Source organism: Peromyscus eremicus, chromosome 23, assembly GCF_949786415.1.
Source record: "Peromyscus eremicus chromosome 23, PerEre_H2_v1, whole genome shotgun sequence".
NCBI classification, from domain to species: domain Eukaryota; kingdom Metazoa; phylum Chordata; class Mammalia; order Rodentia; family Cricetidae; genus Peromyscus; species Peromyscus eremicus.
In genome coordinates, this window is record NC_081438.1 from 12,393,354 (window position 1) to 12,414,894 (window position 21,541).

A 21,541-nucleotide genomic window follows, 5' to 3' on the forward strand; every position below is an offset into this window, starting at 1 on the left:
TTGCAGATAGACCTGCTGGATAAAGAGTGTGTACATTTTTCAGAGCTCTGTGACTCGTAGATTCATTTTACCCAGTGCCTCCCCAGAGGAAGGGTGAGTGGGTTCTCTGCACGCTGCCCAGCCCTGCGTTACCTTCTTACGGTTCTTGGTAATAATCTCAGGGAACCGGCTGTCTGTATTGTTGCACAGACACAGGCATGTTCCATTTGTTCCTTGGTGAGCTGCATCTTCTTCTGGTGGAGGCAGGTACGATTCTTGCTGCAGTCAGCCAGGCCGGAGACTGTGCACCTGGTTCCGTCTCTGAGAAGTAAGCAGGTGATCTGCAAGCCGCTGGTGTCCACACAGTGAGTCGTCAGGCTCCAGAAAGTGCTTCACGGCTTCCGCAGATGGCGGTCTGCTTTAGAAGGCTGGTTATGAGCACGCCTTTAATCCCAGCACTCGGGAGGCAGAGGCAGGTGGATCTTTGTGAGTTCGAGGCCAGCCTGGTCTACAGAGTGAGATCCAGGACAGGCTCCAAAACATCACAGAGAAACTCTGTCTCAAAAAACCAAAAAAAAAAAAAAAAAAAAAGAGAGAGAGAGAGAGAAGGCTGGTTACGTCGCTGTCTTAAATGTTAGCGAGTTTAGTGAAGTCTTGCTGCTGTGACTAGAGAATAGTGTCAGGTGAGGTACCCTTGTTCCAGTGATGAAGTATTAAAACACAGTGACCTGCTTTGGGGCCTTTGGAAGTGCCGCACCCTGGCACTCTACCACTGTAGGAGGAAGAGTGTGCACCTTGGGGGCCCGCCTACTGTGCTCCGCACCCCTTGTCCTCCGCACATCAGCCCTGCTTAGGTTACTGCTGAGGTTCTTGGGTGTGGGGCAGAGTAGGGTGGTCCCATAGAAACAAGATTCAGACCACAGCTGCTCCCTGGAGTTGAGTGATGCTTGGCAGCAGCCCAGGGGAGGCAATGAACAGATGCCCATTTTGTTTGTAGGTAGCAGCACAGCCTGCATCGTGGTACTGGACAGAAGTAGCCACCGCTTGCACACGGCAAACCTGGGTGACTCGGGCTTCTTGGTGGTCCGGGGTGGCGAAGTCGTGCACCGGTCTGATGAGCAGCAGCATTACTTCAACACTCCATTCCAGCTCTCCATCGCTCCCCCGGAGGCTGAGGGGGTCGTCCTGAGTGACAGGTAATCTTGCCGCCCTTCCCTGGAGCAGGATGTAGCTTGCCACAGTTGCCTCCTGTCCTCTTGAGGATAGGCACTTTTCCTGTGAGAAACTGCCCGTCCACAGGAGAGCTGGAGGGGCCTTTGCAAGGAGTTTAGCTCAAACTGGGTATCACAGCTGAGCCAAGTTGTTCTAAACATGCCGTCACATGAAAGGGTTGTGCAGAGCACTCAGCATAATGGGAGTGCAGGGTGTGTTAACTGCACTGGGAGCCGAGCTGCTCAGAGGCCTCTCCCTGTGCAGGTTTTCATCCTTTCTAGGGGAGCACGGGCAGATGTCTGTCCTGTCTGTCAGATCACTTCCCACTCAAAGGTGCTCTTCATACACACACCAACAGAAGTGAAGTGTCGAGACCTGCTTCCGTCCCTAATGGGGTCACTCGGGTGTTCTCTTTCTTGCTGATTGCGAATGTCTCTTAGTTTATTTTTAAACTTCCAGGAACTTTTCCAGACAACTGGAACACTTTACATTGAAGTTTTAGTTGCTCTTTTTTTGTAGACTAGAGTAAGGCTAAGGCTTGGACCACACTTTGCTTGGCCACCTTAGGGGCTGCGAGTGCTTACTGGCAATCCCCCATGAGTTCTTCTGTGAGGAAACTCCTAGCAAATGCTCTTGGTGCTTATTCCTTTCTTTTCTGCCTGTTACCTCGCAGGGAGCCAGAGCTTAAGGTCAAACTAACATAAAATGGGTATTTCTGCCATCTTTGGCTTTAGAGTGAGGATATCCTATAATTAAGTATTTGGTATTGCCCGTTTAAATAATCTGCTTGCTAGGTAGGCTTGCACCTGTAATCCTGGCACTCAGGAGGCTAAGGCAGGAGGATTACCAGTTTGAGGCCAGCCTGGGCTATATATAGCAAGACCCGGCCTTAAAAAAAATGAGTGTCGATGCCGACTCTAGAGAGAGGGAGGGCCTTGAGATTTCAGGTCAGGCCCGTTAGTGCTAAGAGCGTCTGATTAGACATTTTACTGTATTTTTAAAGTATTTGTTTATTTTGTATGTTTGGAGGTGGTGTGTGTGTCATGGCACAGGTGTGCAGGTCGGTTCTCACCTTCCAGCATGTGGGTTCCCAGGATTAATCTTGGGTGTCAGGTTTGGCAGCAGGTGTCACCCCGGAGCCCCTCTCTGAACCAGCTGTCTTGTGTTGTCGAGTGGGCTGTAATACACAGGAGCCAGAACCATTTGGAGTGAAGGCCTCCGTAGATACCAAGCTCCACTGACAGCTTCTGGATCCTGGCTTCTCCTGATTGGCTGCTGCCTGTTCTGACCTCTGAGTACCAGATCCACCAGGAAGATTGGGGACAGGCAGGCTAGTGGCACACTCTGCTGGCCTGATGTGAGGTGGAGGTGGCTGCCCGTGGAGCCCAGCTCGCCAGCATGTGACTGTGGCTCGTGTTGCAGTGCAGTCGAGTTTCCAGCGGCACACTGTGTTCAGTCGGAACGGGCAGAGCTGCAGCTGGCGGAACACCAAGCTCGTGGGTGGGAGTGTTAGCAGAGCACGGACTGTCCAATGGGAGTGAGGCTCTCACAGGCGGAATGGCAAAGGCCACTCGTGGGGAAAGAAAAACCTCAGCATAAAACAGAGCTCCCGTGCCAAGCTGGTCATTAATCTGTACTTCTAGAACCTGACAAGCTTGCAAAGACAGCCGGCCAGAGTCTTGCATGTTTGTCTTGATTTTTGCAGAAGGAACTAACCCAGTTTCCACCAGTACGATGGTGGCTTTCTCTTCCTGCTGCATGTCCTTAGTTGCTACTCTTAGCTCTAAATGTGTGCTGCCTCCTTCCCTCGGCCATGCGAAGCTGAGCCAGGACTTTGCTCAGGGCACTGTGTAGCTCTAACTTAGGCAGTGGCAGGGCTGACTGTGTGTTTCTGTCTCACCACTTGCACAGCGTGGGTTGCTACCAGCCTGGGTGCTTTGGCTCCGGCCCGTTCTCCGTTAGTGTCTAAGGTCTTCCTTCTGACCATAGGGTCAGACAGCCTGGGAAGCAGTGAAGGTGACCTCAGGAGTGACCTCAGGAGTGACCGAGAGCCACGTCACAGGACTGGGAACTCCGGCCTGCATCTCCCGTTGTTAGATCTGTTTTCCTTCAGGCTTTGTCAGAAAGAACGTCTCCCATCTCTTTCTCTAAAAGTTGAACTCAGTGTTACACACCTGTCATCCCAGCACCCAGGAGAGTGAGGCAGGAGAATTAGGAGTTCAAGGCCAGCCTGGGCTGCATGTTGAGACCTTCTCTCCAAAACCAAACAAAAAAAGTTGTTCAGAAAACAAGGAGTCTCCCTCTGCCCTTGCTCCAGTGCTAGATACTTTCTATGCCGGGCGGTGGTGGCGCACGCCTTTAATCCCAGCACTCGGGAGGCAGAGCCAGGCAGATCTCTGTGAGTTCGAGGCCAGCCTGGTCTCCAAAGCGAGTTCCAGGAAAGGCGCAAAGCTACACAGAGAAACCCTGTCTCGAAAAACCAAAAAAAAAAAAAAAAAAAAAAAAAAAAAATAGATACTTTCTAGATAGGTGCTCTGAGCTTAGACGGCTCTGTGCATGTCTCCCCCTTCTCACAGAAGGAGTTGTGTGTCCCCCTTCTCACAGAAGGAGTTGTGTGTCCCCCTTCTCACAGAAGTTGTGTGTCTCCCTTCTCACAGAAGGAGTTGTGTGTCCCCCTTCTCACAGAAGGAGTTGTGTGTCTCCCTTCTCACAGAAGGAGTTGTGTGTCCCCCTTCTCACAGAAGGAGTTGTGTGTCCCCCTTCTCACAGAAGTTGTGTGTCTCCCTTCTCACAGAAGGAGTTGTGTGTCCCCCTTCTCACAGAAGTTGTGTGTCCCCCTTCTCACAGAAGAAGTTGTGTGTCCCCCTTTCTCACAGAAGGAGTTGTGTGTGTGTGTCCCTCCTTCTTACAGAAGGAGTTGTATCTAGCATGGATTCCTGCCTTTTCTGTTAAACAAGATATTAAAGATTCCCTCCCAGTTGGGAGGGCTATGTGTTTTTGCAGTGAGTCATTTAACATGTTTCCTGGGGGCTGGGGATTTAGCTCAGTGGTAGAGAGCTTGCCTAGCAAGCACAAGGCCCTGGGTTCGGTCCTCAGCTCCAGAAAATTAAAAACAAAAAACCAAAACAAAAAACAAAACATGTTTCCTGAAGCTCTACATGCCAGGCACACTCGAACAGGGTCGGGGGATACACAGTGCTTGATTGTGCCAAAGCCTCTCTAGGTGTCCCCAAGTAGTTATTGCTGTGGGGCTCCTGTTCTCCTTGGGTGCCCAGCTTCCTGAGAGCCAGAAGGTTGCGACAATGTGGATGGAGAGAGACTGGGATCTGAGGCTGCAGGCTGGAAAGGAGAAGTCATTTCCACAGGGCCTAGAGGAAGTTAGATCTGCCTCCCTCTTGAGCCTCGTGATGTGGCTGATCTGACTGCCCAGACTTGGCTCTGCTTGATGGCTTCTGCTAATAAGCCTTTGAGACACTGAGATGATACTTTCAGCTAACCCTTCTCAGTGTGACTTTATGTTGTGGGATGGGGCTCATGCCATGGCAGGAATGTGGAGGTCACTGGACACCTGTGTGAGTCAGTCCTCTGTTTTGACATGGAGGTCCTTGGATGGAGAACTCTCATCAACAGGCTTGATGGTGGCTGCCCTTGCCTGCCAAGGCACCTCACTGGCCCAACTTGCTTTAGTCGATGCCATTTTAAAAGCCTCGTTACATTGTGAAATTCTGGTGGTAGGACCACTGACTCATATCTACAGGTTCACTTCACCTTGCTGTCCCTCTTCTGTCCTTGTCACAGCCCCGACGCTGCTGACAGCACGTCTTTCGACGTCCAGTTAGGAGACATCATCCTCACAGCAACAGATGGGCTTTTTGACAACATGCCTGATTATATGATCCTTCAGGAGCTGAAGAAACTGAAGGTAAGGACATGGAGCCTGGAGCCTGGAGCCTGGGAGCCTGGGAGCCTGGGAGCCTGGAGCTGTGCTCTCTCACTGCCGGGTTGTAGTGAGTTCCTTGCGTTGCTCCTTGGTTTGAAAAGTCCTTCAGGAAAACAATGGCTGTAATATTACAGGCGATTTCAAATGGGAACATTCAGAAGAGGACTGGGAAGAAGCCCTTGCCTTAGCCCCTCCCTCGCTCCTGGGGCTCAGGGTGGGAGGGCGTTCTCACTAGTGCTCCTCTTGGTGTTCCCACACTCGCTTGTCCTTCTCCTTTGATTCTCCCCACACACCAGCAGCTGCTGAGGCTGGAAGGTTGGGAAGCAGTTAGACCAGAAGGCGGTCCAGGCGGCAGGGGTCTGGCAGGGGTCTGGCTGTGACCCAAGCTGCAGCTGAGGGAAGTTTGGTGTCTCCCACAGAAGGGGGAGGTGCCCGAGGCTAGGCTCCCAGAGTCTCTTAGGCCAGTGCAAGTACTGGCTGGCAGAACCTAGCCCTTCTAATGCAGCCCCTCACCATTCTGGCTTGGGGTGTTTCTTCTATGGTCCAGGCAGTAGTGCCCTTGTCTGTAAAATGGGAAGTAGGAAAGATCTTGTCCTTCACCGTGGCAGGGAAGACTAACCAAAACCACAAGAAGAGAGTCCTAATGCCAGGCTTGGCCTGTGGTGCTCAGTGCCTGCTCCGTGCTCCCATGTAGTTCCTGCACCCTGTGCTACAGTGCTGAGCAGAAGTCTGAAGGCTCCCCTCCCTCCCTCCCCTGGGCTTACAGTCTAGAGGTGAGCGGCTGGGAAAGAGGAAGACAGGATCTGGGCTGCTGGAACAGAAAAGACAAGTAAAGGGATTGCTGCCTTAGGCTGGCAGTGGAGCCTCTGTAAGGAGATGGTAGGCAGCACGGACCTGTTGGGTTTCCATGAATTCCTTTATACAGTCATTGTTTTTTGTTTTTGTTTTTGTTTTTGTTTTTTTGGTTTTTCGAGACAGGGTTTCTCTGTGTAGCTTTGCGCCTTTCCTGGAACTCACTTTGGAGACCAGGCTGGCCTCGAACTCACAGAGATCCGCCTGGCTCTGCCTCCCGAGTGCTGGGATTAAAGGCGTGCGCCACCACTGCCCGGCACAGTCATTGTTTTTAATCTTAAGTGTAGGAGTGTTTGTGTGATGCCTGGGGAGGCAAGGAGATGGTGCTGGATCCCCTAGAGCTGATGTGAGTGGTCACGTGGGTGCCAGGGACTAAACCTGGGTCCTCTGCAAGAGCAGCCAGTGCTGTCAACCTCTGGAACCTCATCTCCAGCAGCCCTGGCCCTGGTGGTTTATGTTGGGACTGAAGGACTTAGAGCCTTTGAAGGCAGGTCTGAGGGGGTCCGGGCCCTCCCATGTCCATTTTGTAGATGAGGAATGGAAGCAGCTAAGACAGCGTGGCCAAAGAACACACAGCAAAGCAAGACTTCTGTGGCCATAGGAAGCCTAAAAGGCATCCTCAGCAGAGCCAGCACCCAGGTGCCTCTTACTTGAGGCAAATATGGCTGTTTTGGTGTATTCCTGAGCATGGGGACTTCTGAGACATCATGAAAATGTGGCCAAAACCCACCTTTTTAGACCATCCTACTTTAGCAAGAATACCTTAAAATTTCGAGTGGAAAACCAAAAGTGAAACTCTAAATTGAAGATCTGGAACCAGTCAACAAAAGGCATTCTCTTGGAGCAGGGCCATGGTTTGTCCCTGGCTGTCTCCATGTCTTCTCTAACTAGAGGAAAACCCAAGCATCAGGGGAAGTGTTCTGCCTCACCGTGCTGTCTGCACCAAGTGTTCTCATGTGCAGAACTCACAGGAGGCTTGGTGGTAAAAATAACTCCGTCCTTCATTTTAGAATTCAAATTACGAGAGTATACAACGGACTGCAAGGAGCATTGCTGAGCAAGCGCACGAGCTGGCCTATGACCCAAATTATATGTCACCTTTTGCACAGTTTGCGTGTGACAACGGGTTGAATGTGAGAGGTAAGCATTCTCTGGAAGGTTCTAAGCTCTGGGTGAGAATGTGTAAGTGACCTTCCTCTCCTGGCAAGGTCAGGGGGTGGCAGCCAGTGTGTTGCTCGCTTCTCCTTGGAAGTGCCCTTCAGAACTGCCCTTGACTAGACGAGAGACAGGTGGAACCTGAAGCCCTTTATTCCACCGCTGCCCCTCGAGTGGCTGATCCAAACTGCCATGGCAACCTGCAAAGGGAGCTGTGTGCCATTGCCCTCGATTGTGATGTCTTTCTATCCTCTTCATGATGTACCCGGGAATTAGGCCAGCCCCCACTGGTTGACGGTGGCGTCGGAACTGTGGGGCTGCCCAGCCTTTGCGCGTGTGATACTATGATATGCAGAGCACATCTGAGCTCAGGAGACGTTCAAATAGAGAAGAGCACATGCCACAGCTGCTTGGCACATTAGAATACAGGCAGTTCCTAGTTTCCAGACACTGGACATGTCTGTCCAGATTCGGACCGTGCTCATGTGAGTGCTGGCTGGAGCTGTCCTGCAGACTGTCTCCCTGCGGCTGAGGCGATGCTGTGAGCCGATGCTGTGAGCCCACTGCACAGCCATCACATGGGAAAGCAGCAGGTGGGCTTGGGCAGCGGTTTTAAGCTTCAGTTAAATCACTTCTTTGTTTTAGTTTCTTAAAGCAAGGTCTTAGTTGGCTCAAACTGACCTCAAATAAGTGGTGATCCTCCTGCCTCAGCCTACCAAGTACTGAGGTTATAGGTATGCAGCACCATGCCCTGGCTTCTTGGTGGTGTTTAACCGTACCTTATTTATTTTTATTTAAGCTTTGGGGGATGGTATCACATAGTATAGGCTGGGCTTGAACTCCCAATCTTCCCAAACTTGGAGCTTGCCGCTTTAACTGTCCTCCACTCTGGTGCACAGGCAAACCGGATCCACGGGAACATGAGCACTTGTCTCTACAGTGCTTACCTGGGCCACATCTTGGACAGACTCTCCTTCACGCATACTCATGCGTTCCCTCTGTGTTGTAGGTGGCAAGCCAGATGACATCACTGTCCTCCTCTCCATCGTGGCTGAGTACACGGACTGATTGGCCACGCTGGCGACTCCTGCCTTTCCCTTGTTGCCCACTTTCCCTGCCATGTGTGCTGATCCTGCTGGCAGGACCACGTTTCTTTGCCACTGATCTCAGTGGCCAATGACGGACGCCTGGCCCATGTTTGAGACCCATTGCGATCCTTGTTGAGAACCACTACTGTCATCCACTAGCCCGGACCTGCTGGTGACCGCCAAGAGAATCGAGGTGACTGCTTCCTTCTCCTGGAGGTTTTCAAAGCCTTTTCCTTTTCAAAAGCAGTTGAAGTTTTGAGACTAAGTAATGTTGGTAAAGTGAATTTAAAATTTCAGTGTGTTAAAGGGATGTTAACATTCAACAAATAGTAAATAGTGACACATTTACCAGAAAACACACGGACCCTCCCAGGAGAAGCCCCGTGTCCCACAGGCACAGTCTCTGCTAGGCCTGGTGTGGCTTCGTGTTTCTGTATAAACTCCTGTTTTCCAGGAGCCCACAGTCCTGCTCCAAAACTGTGTGCTGGGTTATGACATCCCAACCCTAGCAACTTAACGGTTTTAGTTACAAATTGGAAGAAAATTTTCGTTCTCTGGATGCAAATATTTTGTGCTTTTTAAAAAGATGCTTACTGTGCTCCTGTGATTGAAGCTGTGGCAGTTTATGATTTGTCCAGGTCACAGGCTGGAGGCCCAGCCCACAGGAGGGATAGAGGAAGGAGACTCCTTATCAAAATCTACTAACAGAAATGCAACACAAAATTGCAAAACTCCTCAAAGCCTGAGAATCAAATGCTGCAGCTGAAGTCGTCGGCTCTGCCTGTGAGGATGCTACCGGCCTTCCCGGGCAAGAGTGTGCAGCTGCAGCTTGGAATGGGGTTGGCTGTGGACAGCCTCGCTCCTTCCCTCAGGAGCCTCACACCCTTAGAGCATGCCCCAACTGTGCTGTGTCCTCAAGGTGACAGCGTGGTGGCTGCAGCACACAGAGTCCACAGGAAAGCTAGTGATGACCTGACATTCGCGGTGACCCCAGCTGAGTGTGGGGTTCTGAGTCCAGCTTAATGTTTACAGTTCCATAGCCATTTGCAGTAGGTAACGTTCCTTCTCAGATTTCCCATTACTTGTGAGCGCAAACTTACTTTGAAGGTTTATGTACAATTGACTGCTGTAAAGATATATATTTTTGGGTCCGTTCTTTCCCTTCTTTACCTTGGTGGTAGAAAACCATATATACTTAGAAGCCCCTAAGTTAAAGCCGTGTTTTCTGTGCAAGTCAGGTGATGTTGGTGTGAAGGTCACGTGAGCAGCCCACAGCCCTTCCTCTGCAGGAGACACTGGCTCCCTGGTTACTGCATTGAACTTGTGTTTGAGGTGACCTCAACTTGTTTTTAAAAGATTTTGTCTGTGAGTTTGTATATTTGAGTAGCTGTCTCTTGTTTTATTTAAATTGTTTACCATGTACCATGTACATGTCATTGCTGTATCTCAGTGCATCAATGCTTGTAACAGGCATTTCGTTGATAAGAATGAGTTACTCATTTGTAAGCTGTTCAGTAATTTATCTACTATTCCTAAATTGGCATAATGTTAGATTCCTATTTTGAATCACCTTTAATTACATGTCAGAATGCCTTAACTACCCTAACCTGACAACACTGAGTTCTTTGGTGAGGAGATACAGGGGCCGGGTATGGAAGGAGACTGGGATAAGGAGATGTCATGCTCTGTTGACCACGGAGCATGAGGGGCATGTGGTGGGTATTTATTTTGCACAAACTCTTTGCAGTGTCCGTGTTTGAAACAGTAAGGTTGCATCCAGATGGGGTGTGTGTGTGACCGTAGGACCGACTACTTCAACTCTCCTGTGTGGTCTGTAATTAGTTTCTGGTCAGATGTATTGTACCCTTACAATCTGGATATATTTTGCATTAATTTTCCAATGCCAACATTTAATTCCTGCTAAGAGCAGAGCTGGTCAAGTCACTGGCTTTTTTTCTGCTCTTATTTAGCCCATCAAGCAATCTTTATAATGGTAGATTGGTGTATTTTATACAACTTAGTCAACTCACTTTTCTGAGCAGTGATTGTTAGAATTGGACAGTGGACTGTTCTAGAACACTGAAACCCATGGGACAGGCATTGAGATTCAGAGTGAAGATTACTTTGGGCCTGGCGCGTGGACTAGTGACATTACATATTCCATTTGCTTCTCCCCTGTCCTTTTTGTTATACACTTAATCTTATGATTGTCGGAGGTCAGGTGGAGTGTGCCGCCTCACACTTGCCATGGCCAGGGGCTGTCACACACCCCTTGCTAGGTCCGATTTGGAACCTGGTGTGTGCGTGCATTGTATTTTAAATCAAGCAACGTAAGCACTCATATTTGTCTCACGGAGTGAACTTTTATAACAAAAGAGAAATTTGGATTTTAATTTACAAATGGCAAATTATTTATCCCTCTCTGGATGCACCAAAGACCAGTAAAGTTTATAGCTTTTCCATCTATATTTATAAAGCAATACTGTATTATAAAAAAAATCACTATTTTTATCACATGCTTGAAATTTTTATTTTGTTCTGTTTTAAAAATGTGCACTCTAAACATATCAGAACCTTATTTCTTCCTATGAACTGAAGCTGCCTGCGCACAAAAAAAAATAAGTAAGATTACCAAATGGAGATGAAGTAGCTAGAGTCCCTAGGCTCTTAGAAATGGAAAGCAGCGAGGGTAAAAACAAGGTCTGTCCCGAGGCACTGTGCATGCTTGACTTGGTTGATAGGTTCCTAACTCGAAGAATCCATTCCAGGTGTGCGTGTCTGGAGTAGAGACTGAGTATGAGCTTTCTGAGGCAGGAGAGTGCCCTTTTCTGCCGCTGCCCTCGTTCTGGATAGAGTAGGCAGTGAGAGCTCACAGGGCTGCCATCCCGGCGAGTGTTGAGGTGGCCGGCAGGATTGGATAGGGCTGTAGGTGTTTGTACTTTTGGGTAGGTTCATGGCTCCTTGTCACTGTATGCCAGCTATCTTTGGCAAAGTTAGAACATTCAGTTTCTCTGGAGACTGTCACAGTTTTGCATTTAAGAAAAATTTTGAGATACCAAGAAAAAAAAACTGCATAAAAAGCAAAATATGAACCAGAAGACATTTGGATTCTATTTCTTTCCAAAAAGTCAATTTATCACAAAATTGAACTTCTCAACTAAAGCAGTGTCCATGTCAAGATGTCACTGTTAGCAGGTAGTTTGTGGTAAAGGCAACTAAGTGACGAAGCGAATCTGAATGTGTGTATGCTGATGAGCTGTGTTTTCTGTTGAGACTATCATCGTTTGTCCTACCAGAGGCAATGACCTGAATTGATGTTTGAAATATAACTTATGCAGGAATAGTTCTGTAAATACATTTCAATAAACTGTAAAGATATTTAATAAATATAGTATTTATACTAATGGCCACTCCTTTGGTTTGAATGGTCAGGAGCTAAGACACCAGCTCTCGGCATTGTGGTCCTCCCTGTCACATCCTCAACCCCAAGCCTCTTGGTCCACCCAGCAGGGAGCCAGCACTTCAGAGCTGTGTCTTCTGTGCTTTGCCATTGAACTGGTGTGGCTGTTAATCAGCAGCTGTTTATCTTCCTCAGAAATTCACCAAAATGGACTGGCAATTGAGTGTAAAATAGAGGGTTTTGTTTTTGTTTTTGTTTTGCTTTTTTTCCAGCTGGGGCATTGTGCCTTCCAAACAGTACTGAGTGAAGCTACCAAAAACTTCTGCTGTGAGGGCCAGGGCTTGGCGGCAGAGCACTGACCTGGTGTGTGCAAGGCCCTGGATTCCACCCCAGAACCATGAGTGCGCAGTGCACACACACACACACACACACACACACACACACACACACACATGCGCGCGTGCGCGCGTGCGCGCCTTGCTTGTGCTCTGCTGTAATTTCAAAGCCCTACGTACTTGTAACAGTGTCACTGTTCTAGAATAGTGCTGGACTCAGGCTACTGCTGACCAAGGTGCTTTGGAGTGAGCCCAGGCCTTGTCCTCAGCAGGGAGACCTACAGAGTTGCTCTGCAGCCAGCTGCATCAGTTAGGAATGTCAGAGACCCAGTTAGTCATCATTGTAAACATGAGATTCGTGAAGTCCGCAGTCTACAGCAGGGAGGACAGCGTTGAGATAGGTGGGATTGCCAGCTTCCACAAAAAGCTCAGTGAGCCCCTTTTCATTCACAGGAACAGCTTGGGATAAAGTTGGGTTTTTATTAGGTTACTGTGGGCAGCTGTGACTCATTGCTAAGCTACAAGAGCCAAATCACTCTGGTTTCAGCTAGAATCTGCTCACACTTCTGAAGCACGCTAATCCACTTAGGCAGCACTTCCAATTTCTCTGAGTCTGAAGTACAGTGGCCTGCTGGTTGACATTTCCTATGGCTTGATGGTTTTCCGAAAACTTAGCAATGTTACCAAAGGCTCCTTTGTCGGCTTGTAATTGACTGTAAACAGGATTGGGGGAGAGAGTCACACAATGTGAGGTGTTACATAACACTGTGCAGGTAAACAGCTCGATCTGAGAGGGGCAATGGACAGGCATTTGTCTCCCCCCTCCCTCATTCCACTGCAGCCTGAGCTTGGGCTGCTGCATCTGGGGATGACTCAGACATACTTGGCTCCACTACATGCTTTCTGCATCCCACTGCATATCGTGCAGGAACCAGAGCAAATGAAGCTTGGGAAATAAAACTGTACAATATATAAAATGACCACAAAGTGAAAGAGTAACTGTAGATTTCTTTATTCACAACCTACAGTGAACAGAAACTGCCAGGTCATTGCCTAAGAAGGGACTGCATGTCTGTTGTCCTCAGTCATGTACAGAAGAGTCCTAGGGGCTCCTGAGAAATGCCCCCTTCCACCGAGATGCTGAGGAAAGTCTGCCTTTAGGGACAGGCACAGGACATGTCAAGGCTGCAGGGTAAACGGTGTCTAGGAACCTTGATATGGCCAGGCGATGGTGGCGCACGCCTTTAATCCCAGCACTCAGGAGGCAGAGCCAGGCAGATCTCTGAGTTCAAGGCCAGCCTGGTCTACAGAGCGAGATCCAGGACAGGCATCAAAACTACACAGAGAAACCCTGTCTCAAAAAAGCAAAACAAAGAACCTTGATATGTTCAATCCTGTGCCCAGCTCTGTCCCCAAGTGGCACAATGGATTTGCCCCAAGTGGCACAATGGATTTGTAGTGCATAGTGATATTAGGAAAGCCCGGGAACAGTGTCTGCTCCATTCTCCCTTGGCCTTCAAGGAGCCAGGGCTCAGCACCTGTGCAGCTGTCTCTGAGCATCAGGCTGTGGACACTCATCCCCTCATGTCCTCTTCACTGTCACTTGCTATTGCCAAGCTGTCCAAAGGGTGGCTGGCGTGTTCTTGCTGCTCAGAAGAAACTGCTCCAAAGAACATGCAGGAAAACTGGAAGGGAAAACAAAAGCTTGCAGTTGATTCTGAAGACAAAGCCTGCTCACTAAAGGCTCCAGCTCAGCTTTGGGAGTGGGGTCAGGTGCTGCCGCTGTCTTTGATGGTGATGACTCATGGACACCATTATCAACTGAACTCTCTAGAGCGAGAGCCTCTTCTGACCTCAGCAGCCCACGCCAGGACCTTGTGAATGGTGGTCCACTGTGACCTTTCCTGGAGCTACAAAAACGTCCACCAGGACTGGGAAAGGCAAGGAGTCTCTGCAGGCAAAGGGGGTGACTAGGTGTCTCCCTCCACTCCTGACCCCGTATCTGCGCTGCCCTTACAGGCTGAAGCCGACCTCGCACCCCCACCCAGGCCCTGCTGCTCTGTTGAAGGGGAGCTTCTCTGTCACAGACCTGCCTGTACTCAGGGAGTCTCCTCACGCTCCTCCCCACCCTGTCTTAAGCTTCCGACCTCAGCACCTCCCAGAAATGAGCCCCATGCCTGAAGCAGCCACCATAGCAGAAGACATGAGACAGGCTGGAGAGAAGGTGCCTTCTGCAGGTGTGACAGCAGCAGCTTCTGACCTCTTATGCTAGTGAGCCCCAGCTTAGCTGTGGTGAGCAGGACAATAGCCCCACCATGGGCTAACACTGAGCCCCCACCACACAGGTAAGGTAGTGATGAAATCGGGTTGCTCAGCTCATGTTACCAGCCAGGTGGGTAAACACTTGACTGCCTGGCTGGGGAGATGGATCGGGACTACGAGCCTAAGAGTGGAGGAAGGTGCCAGACTCTGGCCATGGCAGAAGCTCTTGAAGGGGCAGGCTAAGTGACACCCTGATGCTTGGCCCTGTGAGAACATTTCACACTGTGACCTTTGGAACTAGAGAGGACGGTTGTCCTGTTCCTGCAGTGAAGTCTGGTCACCTGCTAAAGAGTAGCAGCTGCCTTGCGCTCAGCTGGAGGCAGTCTATTGCTCGGCCAAGGTCAAGGTCCTGAGGCTACAGATGACCCGAGCAGCCTTCTGTCGGTGTTTGGCCCTGTGCAGGCGCTCTCAGTAATGTCGTGGCAGTCTCTGCGGCCGGCCACAAAGTGCAGGCTTGTCGTGGTGTTTGAGCATTGCCTGATTTGCCTCAGGCTTGGGCTGAGTGCTGTTTGCCCCCTGCCCTTGTTCTAGATGTCTACCTGGTCTTAAAATCTGTGGCTGGTTGCCAGGCATGGTGGCACATACCTCTAATCCTAGCACTCAGGAGGCAGAGGCAGGTGGATCTCTGAGTTCAAGGCCAGCCTGGTCTACAGAGCGAGTTCCAGGACAGTCAGAGCTACAAAGAGAGGCCATGTCTTGAAAAACCACAAAAAAACAAAAACAAAACAAAAAAGCCAGAAACCTCTGGCTGGCTAATCACCCTTCCTCCGTCAATCAGGAACCACGCACACACACAGGGAAGAAGGCTGGGCTCAGTGGTAGAGCACTCTGCTAACGTGCCAGTGACCTGGGTTCCAGCTTCGGCACCACAAAGCAAAGGAAGGTGAGAGACTCCTGGCCCTAGGTCACAAGTGTGAGCTTGAGGCACAGAGGCATGAACAAAAACAGTAAGAAGGGCTGAAGAGATGGCTCAGCAGTTAAGAGTGTTTGCTTCTCTTTCATAGGACCTGAGTTCAGTTCCCAGGACCTGTGTTGGACAGGCTCACAACTGCCTGTAACTCCAACACCTTCAGTCATCCATGGACACACTACACACACATTAAGAAAGCAGTCACAAGCCGGGCGGTGGTGGCGCACGCCTTTAATCCCAGCACTCGGGAGGCAGAGCCAGGCGGATCTCTGTGAGTTCGAGGCCAGCCTGGTCTACCAAGTGAGTTCCAGGAAAGGCGCAAAGCTACACAGAGAAACCCTGTCTCGAAAAACCAAAAAAAAAAAAAAGAAAGCAGTCACAGCACTCGGGAGGCAGAGCCAGGCAGATCTCTGAGTTCAAGGCCAGCCTGGTCTACAGAGCGAGATCCAGGACAGGCACCAAAACTACACAGAGAAACCCTGTCTCAAAACCAAACAAAAGACAGTACTTGCGCCACACCTTCTCCGGGATAAGGAGGAAGCAGGATGTCTGCCTCTGGCTGCAACTCAGGACAGTGCACAGGAGAATCAATGACTGGCCCTGCGGAGGAAATCAGGCCGTTTCTGTCTGTCATGACTATGCCGGGGAACCCAACAAGAGCCAGAAGGCAACTCAGGACAGTGCACAGGAGAATCAATGACTGGCCCTGCGGAGGAAATCAGGCCGTTTCTGTCTGTCATGACTATGCCGGGGAACCCAACAAGAGCCAGAAGGCAACAGATCAAAGTGGAGAGACAGAGTCAACACACAGAATAGCTGTGCACACAAATGTTTGCAGTCAGTGCACACCAGTAGAGAAAACATCTACTGTCACTTGCTATTGTCATGCAACAGTCATGTAGCCCAAGCTGGCCTCAGACTGTGTGCACCACCACACCAGGCTCGTACAGTGCTGACAGACAAACCCAGAACCCTGGGCATCCTAAGCAAGCACTCTATTGCCCCCCCCCCTCACCGCCCCCCTTCACCATTTATTTAAGAGACAGAATCTCTAAGGTTGGCTGGTTGGCCTGGAACTCACAATCTTCCTGCCTCACCCTTGCAAGTGCTGGAATTCCTAGCAGGGCTCCGTCCCCAGCCAGGAATACCTTCACAGTAGATACGCAAACCCCTATGAAGAAGCTAGATGTGCTGCTGTCCACTTAACTCCTAGCACTCAGAAGGCTGAGGCATGAGGACTGGGAGTTTTCATCTGGGCTACATAGTGAGACCTTGTCTTCACTATACCACCTCCCTCAGGAACAAGCTGGGTGTGGTAGTGCATCCTAGCCCTTGGGAGATAGAGACAAGGGGTCTATCCTGAGCTGCGAGGGAAATTTGATGCAAATCTGGGCAACATGAGACACTGTCTCAAGAAAAACAAATGAAAAACAAATCACTTTTTAAAGTCTGAATTCTAAAAGAGCCTTCAAAGACACAAGTGGGCTTAAAGAGGAAGCCATCGTTTGGTTACGGGTGGATAAGTGAACAGCATAATGGTGCTTTGCCTAAGGTAATAGAAGTGTGAAGTAGTTCAGATACCAACAGGCATTTTGTTTGGAGATGGGTGAGCTGTTACTGAAATTTAAATCACAAGTAAATGTTCGAGAGTAGAAAAGGATAAGTCTGCAAAAAGCCACCAGGCCACCACACTAGAGGTCCCTGATGGAGGCAGTGAAGGCCGAGGGGACTTTAGGGTGGGCCACAGCAAGTCCAGACACTGGCATAAGTGTACCAGGTTTCTGACACTGCAAGGGAGGCACCGGAGCCTGGGCAAGAGCAGGCTGTGATTTTAAAGGTTTAAAGGGTAGCTGCATAGCCATTCTGGAAAGACAAAGTTAGACACATAATTTACAGCATGCACGAAGACAGACTCCAGATGGCTCAGTGAGTAAACAAAGAGGAAAGGGGTAGATTTCTTAACCCGTGTAGGAAAGCTTTCTAATTGACTTAAAATCATTTGAAATTAAAACAAATTTACTATGTAAAGGAAAAAATGCTTTGCATGGCAAAAAAAGAAAAACAACAACAACAAAAACCAATATAAGATGTGTAGGTGGGTGTACCGAACATCACAGATAGTGGCTTAATGAGCCTGTGTGTCCAGTGAGCACACAGAGGGAACAGGGCTGTAGATTGTGCAGCTGGTAAGAGTGTTTCTGTTCTTCTCAAGACCCAAGTTCAGTTCCCAGAAGCTATTCGACTTCACTCACAATCAGAGAAATGCAAACTGAAACCATGTGGAGAGAGAGTAGAGACTTGCAACCTGAGTTCTGTTCCCGTCTTCACACAAGCTGGGTGGCTCACAACTGCCTGTAACTCGAGTTCCACAGGATCTGACACCTCTTCTGATTTCTGGGTACTGCACACATGTGGCAGACACACATACACATAAAAACAAACGGTCTTTAGTCCCAGAACTAAAGAGCAGATGGGTTTGTGGGTCTGAGGCCAGTCTGGTCTATATAGCGAGTTCCAGGACAGCAAGGGATATGTAGAGAGACCCTAACTCAAAAATAAATAAAAAACTGAGCTAGAGAGCTGACTCTAGTTAAGAGCACCAGCTACTCTTGCAGAGAATCCACATTTGGTTCCCAGCACTTACATAGGGGCTTACAACCATTAGTAACTCTAGTTCCAAGAGATCCACCTCGACCTCTGTGGGCACCAGGTATACATGTGGCACACACACTTAAACAGGCTAACACATATATAAAACCTTTTAAAAGCAAACAAAAAAAAGTTTGAACTATAAATTTGGCAATGATTTCTTTTCCAAGTTTGGCATCACATGCTGTCTGCAGACTTGGGGAAACCTGTCACTCCCGTGACTGCTACAGCAAGCAGACAGGACCTCAAAGAAAACCTCTACACACTTGGGTCAGTTATCACACTTAGGAAGAATTTTGTGTGTGGTGGGGGGGGAGGGGCGGGGGCAGATTTCAAGACAAGGTTTCTCTGTGTAGCTCTGGCTGTCCTAGAACTCTGCCTCCCAAGTGCTGGGATTAAAGGTATGTGCCACCACTACCCGGCAAGGCCCGAACTTCTAACAGGAGATGCATGTGTGACCCAGTTTGTTTTTAAAGCTTTTTATTTTATTTACTTGTTTATTTTATTTATTTGGAGTTTCTGTTTTGTTTTTTTTGATACAGGATTTCTCTGTGTAACAAACAGCCCTGGATGTTCTAGAACTCACTCTGTAGACCAGGCTGGCCTCAAACTCATGGAGATCCACCTGCTTCTGCCTCCTGATTGCTGGGATTAAAGGCTTGTGCCACCACTGACCGGTTTATTATTTTAAGACAAGGTCTCAAAAAACACCCTTGGGACTGGAGAGATGGCTCAGTGGTTAAGAGCACTGACTGCTCTTCCAGAGGACCCAGGTTCAATTCCCAGCACCCACATGATAGCTCATAGCTCTAACTCCAGTTCCAGAGGACCTGACAACCTCACACAGACATACATGCAGGCAAAACACCAATGCACATAAAAAATAAAAATAAATTATTTCAAACAAACAAACAAACACCCTTGTTGGCCTAGAACTCACTATGTGTAGACCAGACTGGCCTTGAACTCAAAAAGATCCTCCTGCCTCTGCCTCCCAAATGCTTGTAACAGCTTTTGTAACTACAGAATACTATAAATGGCCCCGTAGAGCGGTTGAGTTAACACACAGGGCAGACGTCACAGCGGCTGTGCAAAAAGCGGTGTTCCCAGGACGTGTTTGTAGGAGATATGTGCAGCTGCTGGCTTGTTAGAAAACAAAGTGCATGTGTGGTGCACACGCCTGAGAACCTGAGTTTGGACGCCAGCACCAGTGTAAGAATCTGTCACTGTCACATGTCTTAACCCAGGGCTGGGGTGGTGACAGGTCAATCCCTGGACCTCACTGCTCAGTCAGCCTAGCTGAAAGAATGGACTACGGATTCACTGAGAGACCGTGTCTCAAAGAATAAAGAAGGATGGCCAGTGAAATGGCGATGAGCAAAGCTGGATCCCAGTCCCCATATAGATAGTGAAGGATGCAGCGTGGGCATGTGCGCACACACATGTAACTTTAAAGTTGCTGATTTTTTTTTTAACCTTTTTAGAGCTTTATTGGGGGAGGGGGGGAGAGAGAGAGAGAGAGAAAGTGCCAAAGAGACGCAGAGACAGGGACCACGGCGGAGGAAAACTACAGAGAGAGAACACAGCGATTCTTTTTTCAAAAGGTGTGTGTATGCTCACACATGCAAGTTCCTGGGAGGCTAGAAGAGGGTGTAGGAGCCCCTGGTGCTGGAGTTACAGGCAATTGTGAGCTACCCAACTTGGGTGCTTGGAACCAAACTCTTTGCAAGAGCATCAAGCATATTTAATCACTTAGCCATCTCCCCAGCCCCCACAAATATATTTTTTATTAAAAAAGTCACCCAGCATCGATTTTGAGCTTCCATGTGCCCACATGTGTAGTTACATGCACAGGCATGCACACCACACAACAGATACAATACCACACATACACAATACTATTTGAAATTGGTAAGTCCACCAATGTGCAGTGGGTACATTCACTTGCTGTCGAGCTAATGACTCTGATTCAATCCCAGGGACCTACAGAGTAGAAGGAGAGAATCGACCAGCAAGTTGTTCTCAGACCACTCACATGCTGTGTGTGTGTGTGCACACATGTACACACTTCAATTGAAAATACGATGATCAAAGGCCTTAATGTAAATGGAAACTGAAATTAGAAGAGAACCCAGATGAAGCAGTTCCAGGAACAGCCAAGGACTTTGTGAAAGGGACTGCAGTAGTTGGGGTAAGAGTACTAAGAACTGACTGCTGGAACTGAAGTTAAGAAGCCCTGCACAGCAGCAGGAACAGTGAGTGAACGGCCTGCAGACTGGGATAAAGTCTCTGCTAACTATGCCTCTGCCAGGGTCAGGCTCTACAATGTATAAAGAATTAATATATACGTATGTATCTCCAAACCAAACAAGAGGGCTGGCAAGCTGGCTCAGCAGGTAAAGGCAGTTGACTGCTAGGCCTGATGAACCAGTGCGATGCCCAGAACCCACATGGTAGAAGGAGAGAACTGACTCCTGCAAGCTGTCCTCTGACATGTCCTCTACATGTACATGCATACATGTGTGCACAACACAAACACACACACACACACACACACACACACACACACACACACACACACACACGTGAAAACAAAACAAACCTCGGGGGCTGGAGGGGGGTGCTCAGTGGTTAAGAGCACTTGTTGCTCTTACAGAGAGGACATAGATTCAGTTCCCAGAACCTGTTACTCCTGCTGCAGGGGAGCTGATACCACCTTCTCGCCTCCATGGACACTGAACACATTGGTGCACATACATACACTCGGCACACACATCCACATAAATCTAAAACCAAAAGAAAACTCACAAATAAACATCAGCAGGAATGTTAGGAAATAGGAACTCTTATACATTGCTGGTAGAAATGTAAATTAATCTACGCCTTAAGGAAATCAGTATGGAGATTCCTCAGAAATGTGAACATTTTATGCTAAACATGGTGGCACACTTGTGATTAGTACTTGGGAGGCAAGTCAGGAGGATCAGGACTTCAAGGCTGTCCTTGAGTACATAGTTCAAGGCCAGTGTGGACTACAAGAGACTGAACACCAAAAAGAGCCAGGTATGGTGGCATATGCCTGTAATCCTAGCACTTGGGAGGGAGAGACACAAGTATCACAAGTTTAAGGCCATCCTTGGCTATATAAGGAGCTCAAAGCTAGCCTGGGCTACATTAGACTCTCTCCAAAACAACATAAGCCCTAGAAATTTCTGTCACCATATGACACCCCAGCCATATCACTCCGAGGTATTTGTGAGTGTATAACCATAGGACCTTTAACATGCCCCAGGAGACACCTGCACATCCATTTTATTGTGCTGTTCTACGATAGCCATCTTCTGTAGTCAGCCTGACTGTCCATCATCAGATAAGTGGATAAAGGAAACGTGGTATATCTATGCAATGGAATTTTATTCAGCCATAGAGAAGAATGAAATGATGTAATCTGCTAGACAATGGGTGCAAATGGAGGTCATCATCGTAAGGAAAATAAGGATTGCATGTTTTCCCTGTGGATCACATATATGCAGATACATTACACCATATATATGATCCTATCTGACACACAGATGTGAAAGCAGAGGAGAAACTAGAGGAAAGGAGACTAGCAGGAGGGCGGGGAGGGTGGAGGGAGAGGAGGGTAGAGGGGTGAATTTCCTCAAAGTATATACTATACTTGAAAGAGCATCTTCACGA

General features: G+C 48.8%; 2 protein-coding genes across 7 annotated transcripts in view; one reads left to right on the top strand and one right to left on the bottom strand.

The window, feature by feature from the left end:
* Positions 1-8,522, top strand: part of Pptc7 (protein phosphatase targeting COQ7) — a 37,834-nt gene extending 29,312 nt beyond the window's left edge. Inside the window, exons 3-6 of the mRNA XM_059249908.1 lie at positions 977-1,175; positions 4,990-5,113; positions 6,994-7,123; positions 8,148-8,522. Coding sequence (XP_059105891.1) covers positions 977-1,175; positions 4,990-5,113; positions 6,994-7,123; positions 8,148-8,206 — 512 coding nt within the window. The 3' untranslated portion in view covers positions 8,207-8,522. The remainder of the gene's footprint in view (positions 1-976; positions 1,176-4,989; positions 5,114-6,993; positions 7,124-8,147) is intronic.
* A 3,903-nt stretch (positions 8,523-12,425) lies between these two features.
* Positions 12,426-21,541, bottom strand: part of Rad9b (RAD9 checkpoint clamp component B) — a 32,789-nt gene continuing 23,673 nt past the window's right edge. For 5 of the 6 annotated variants that reach the window (XM_059249572.1, XM_059249574.1, XM_059249576.1 and 2 more), the window contains one exon: positions 13,401-13,646. In XM_059249572.1, coding sequence (XP_059105555.1) covers positions 13,536-13,646 — 111 coding nt within the window. In that variant the 3' untranslated portion in view covers positions 13,401-13,535. Of the gene's footprint in view, positions 12,675-13,400; positions 13,647-21,541 lie in introns of those variants that run through there. The other variant, XM_059249573.1, reaches the window with a different exon arrangement.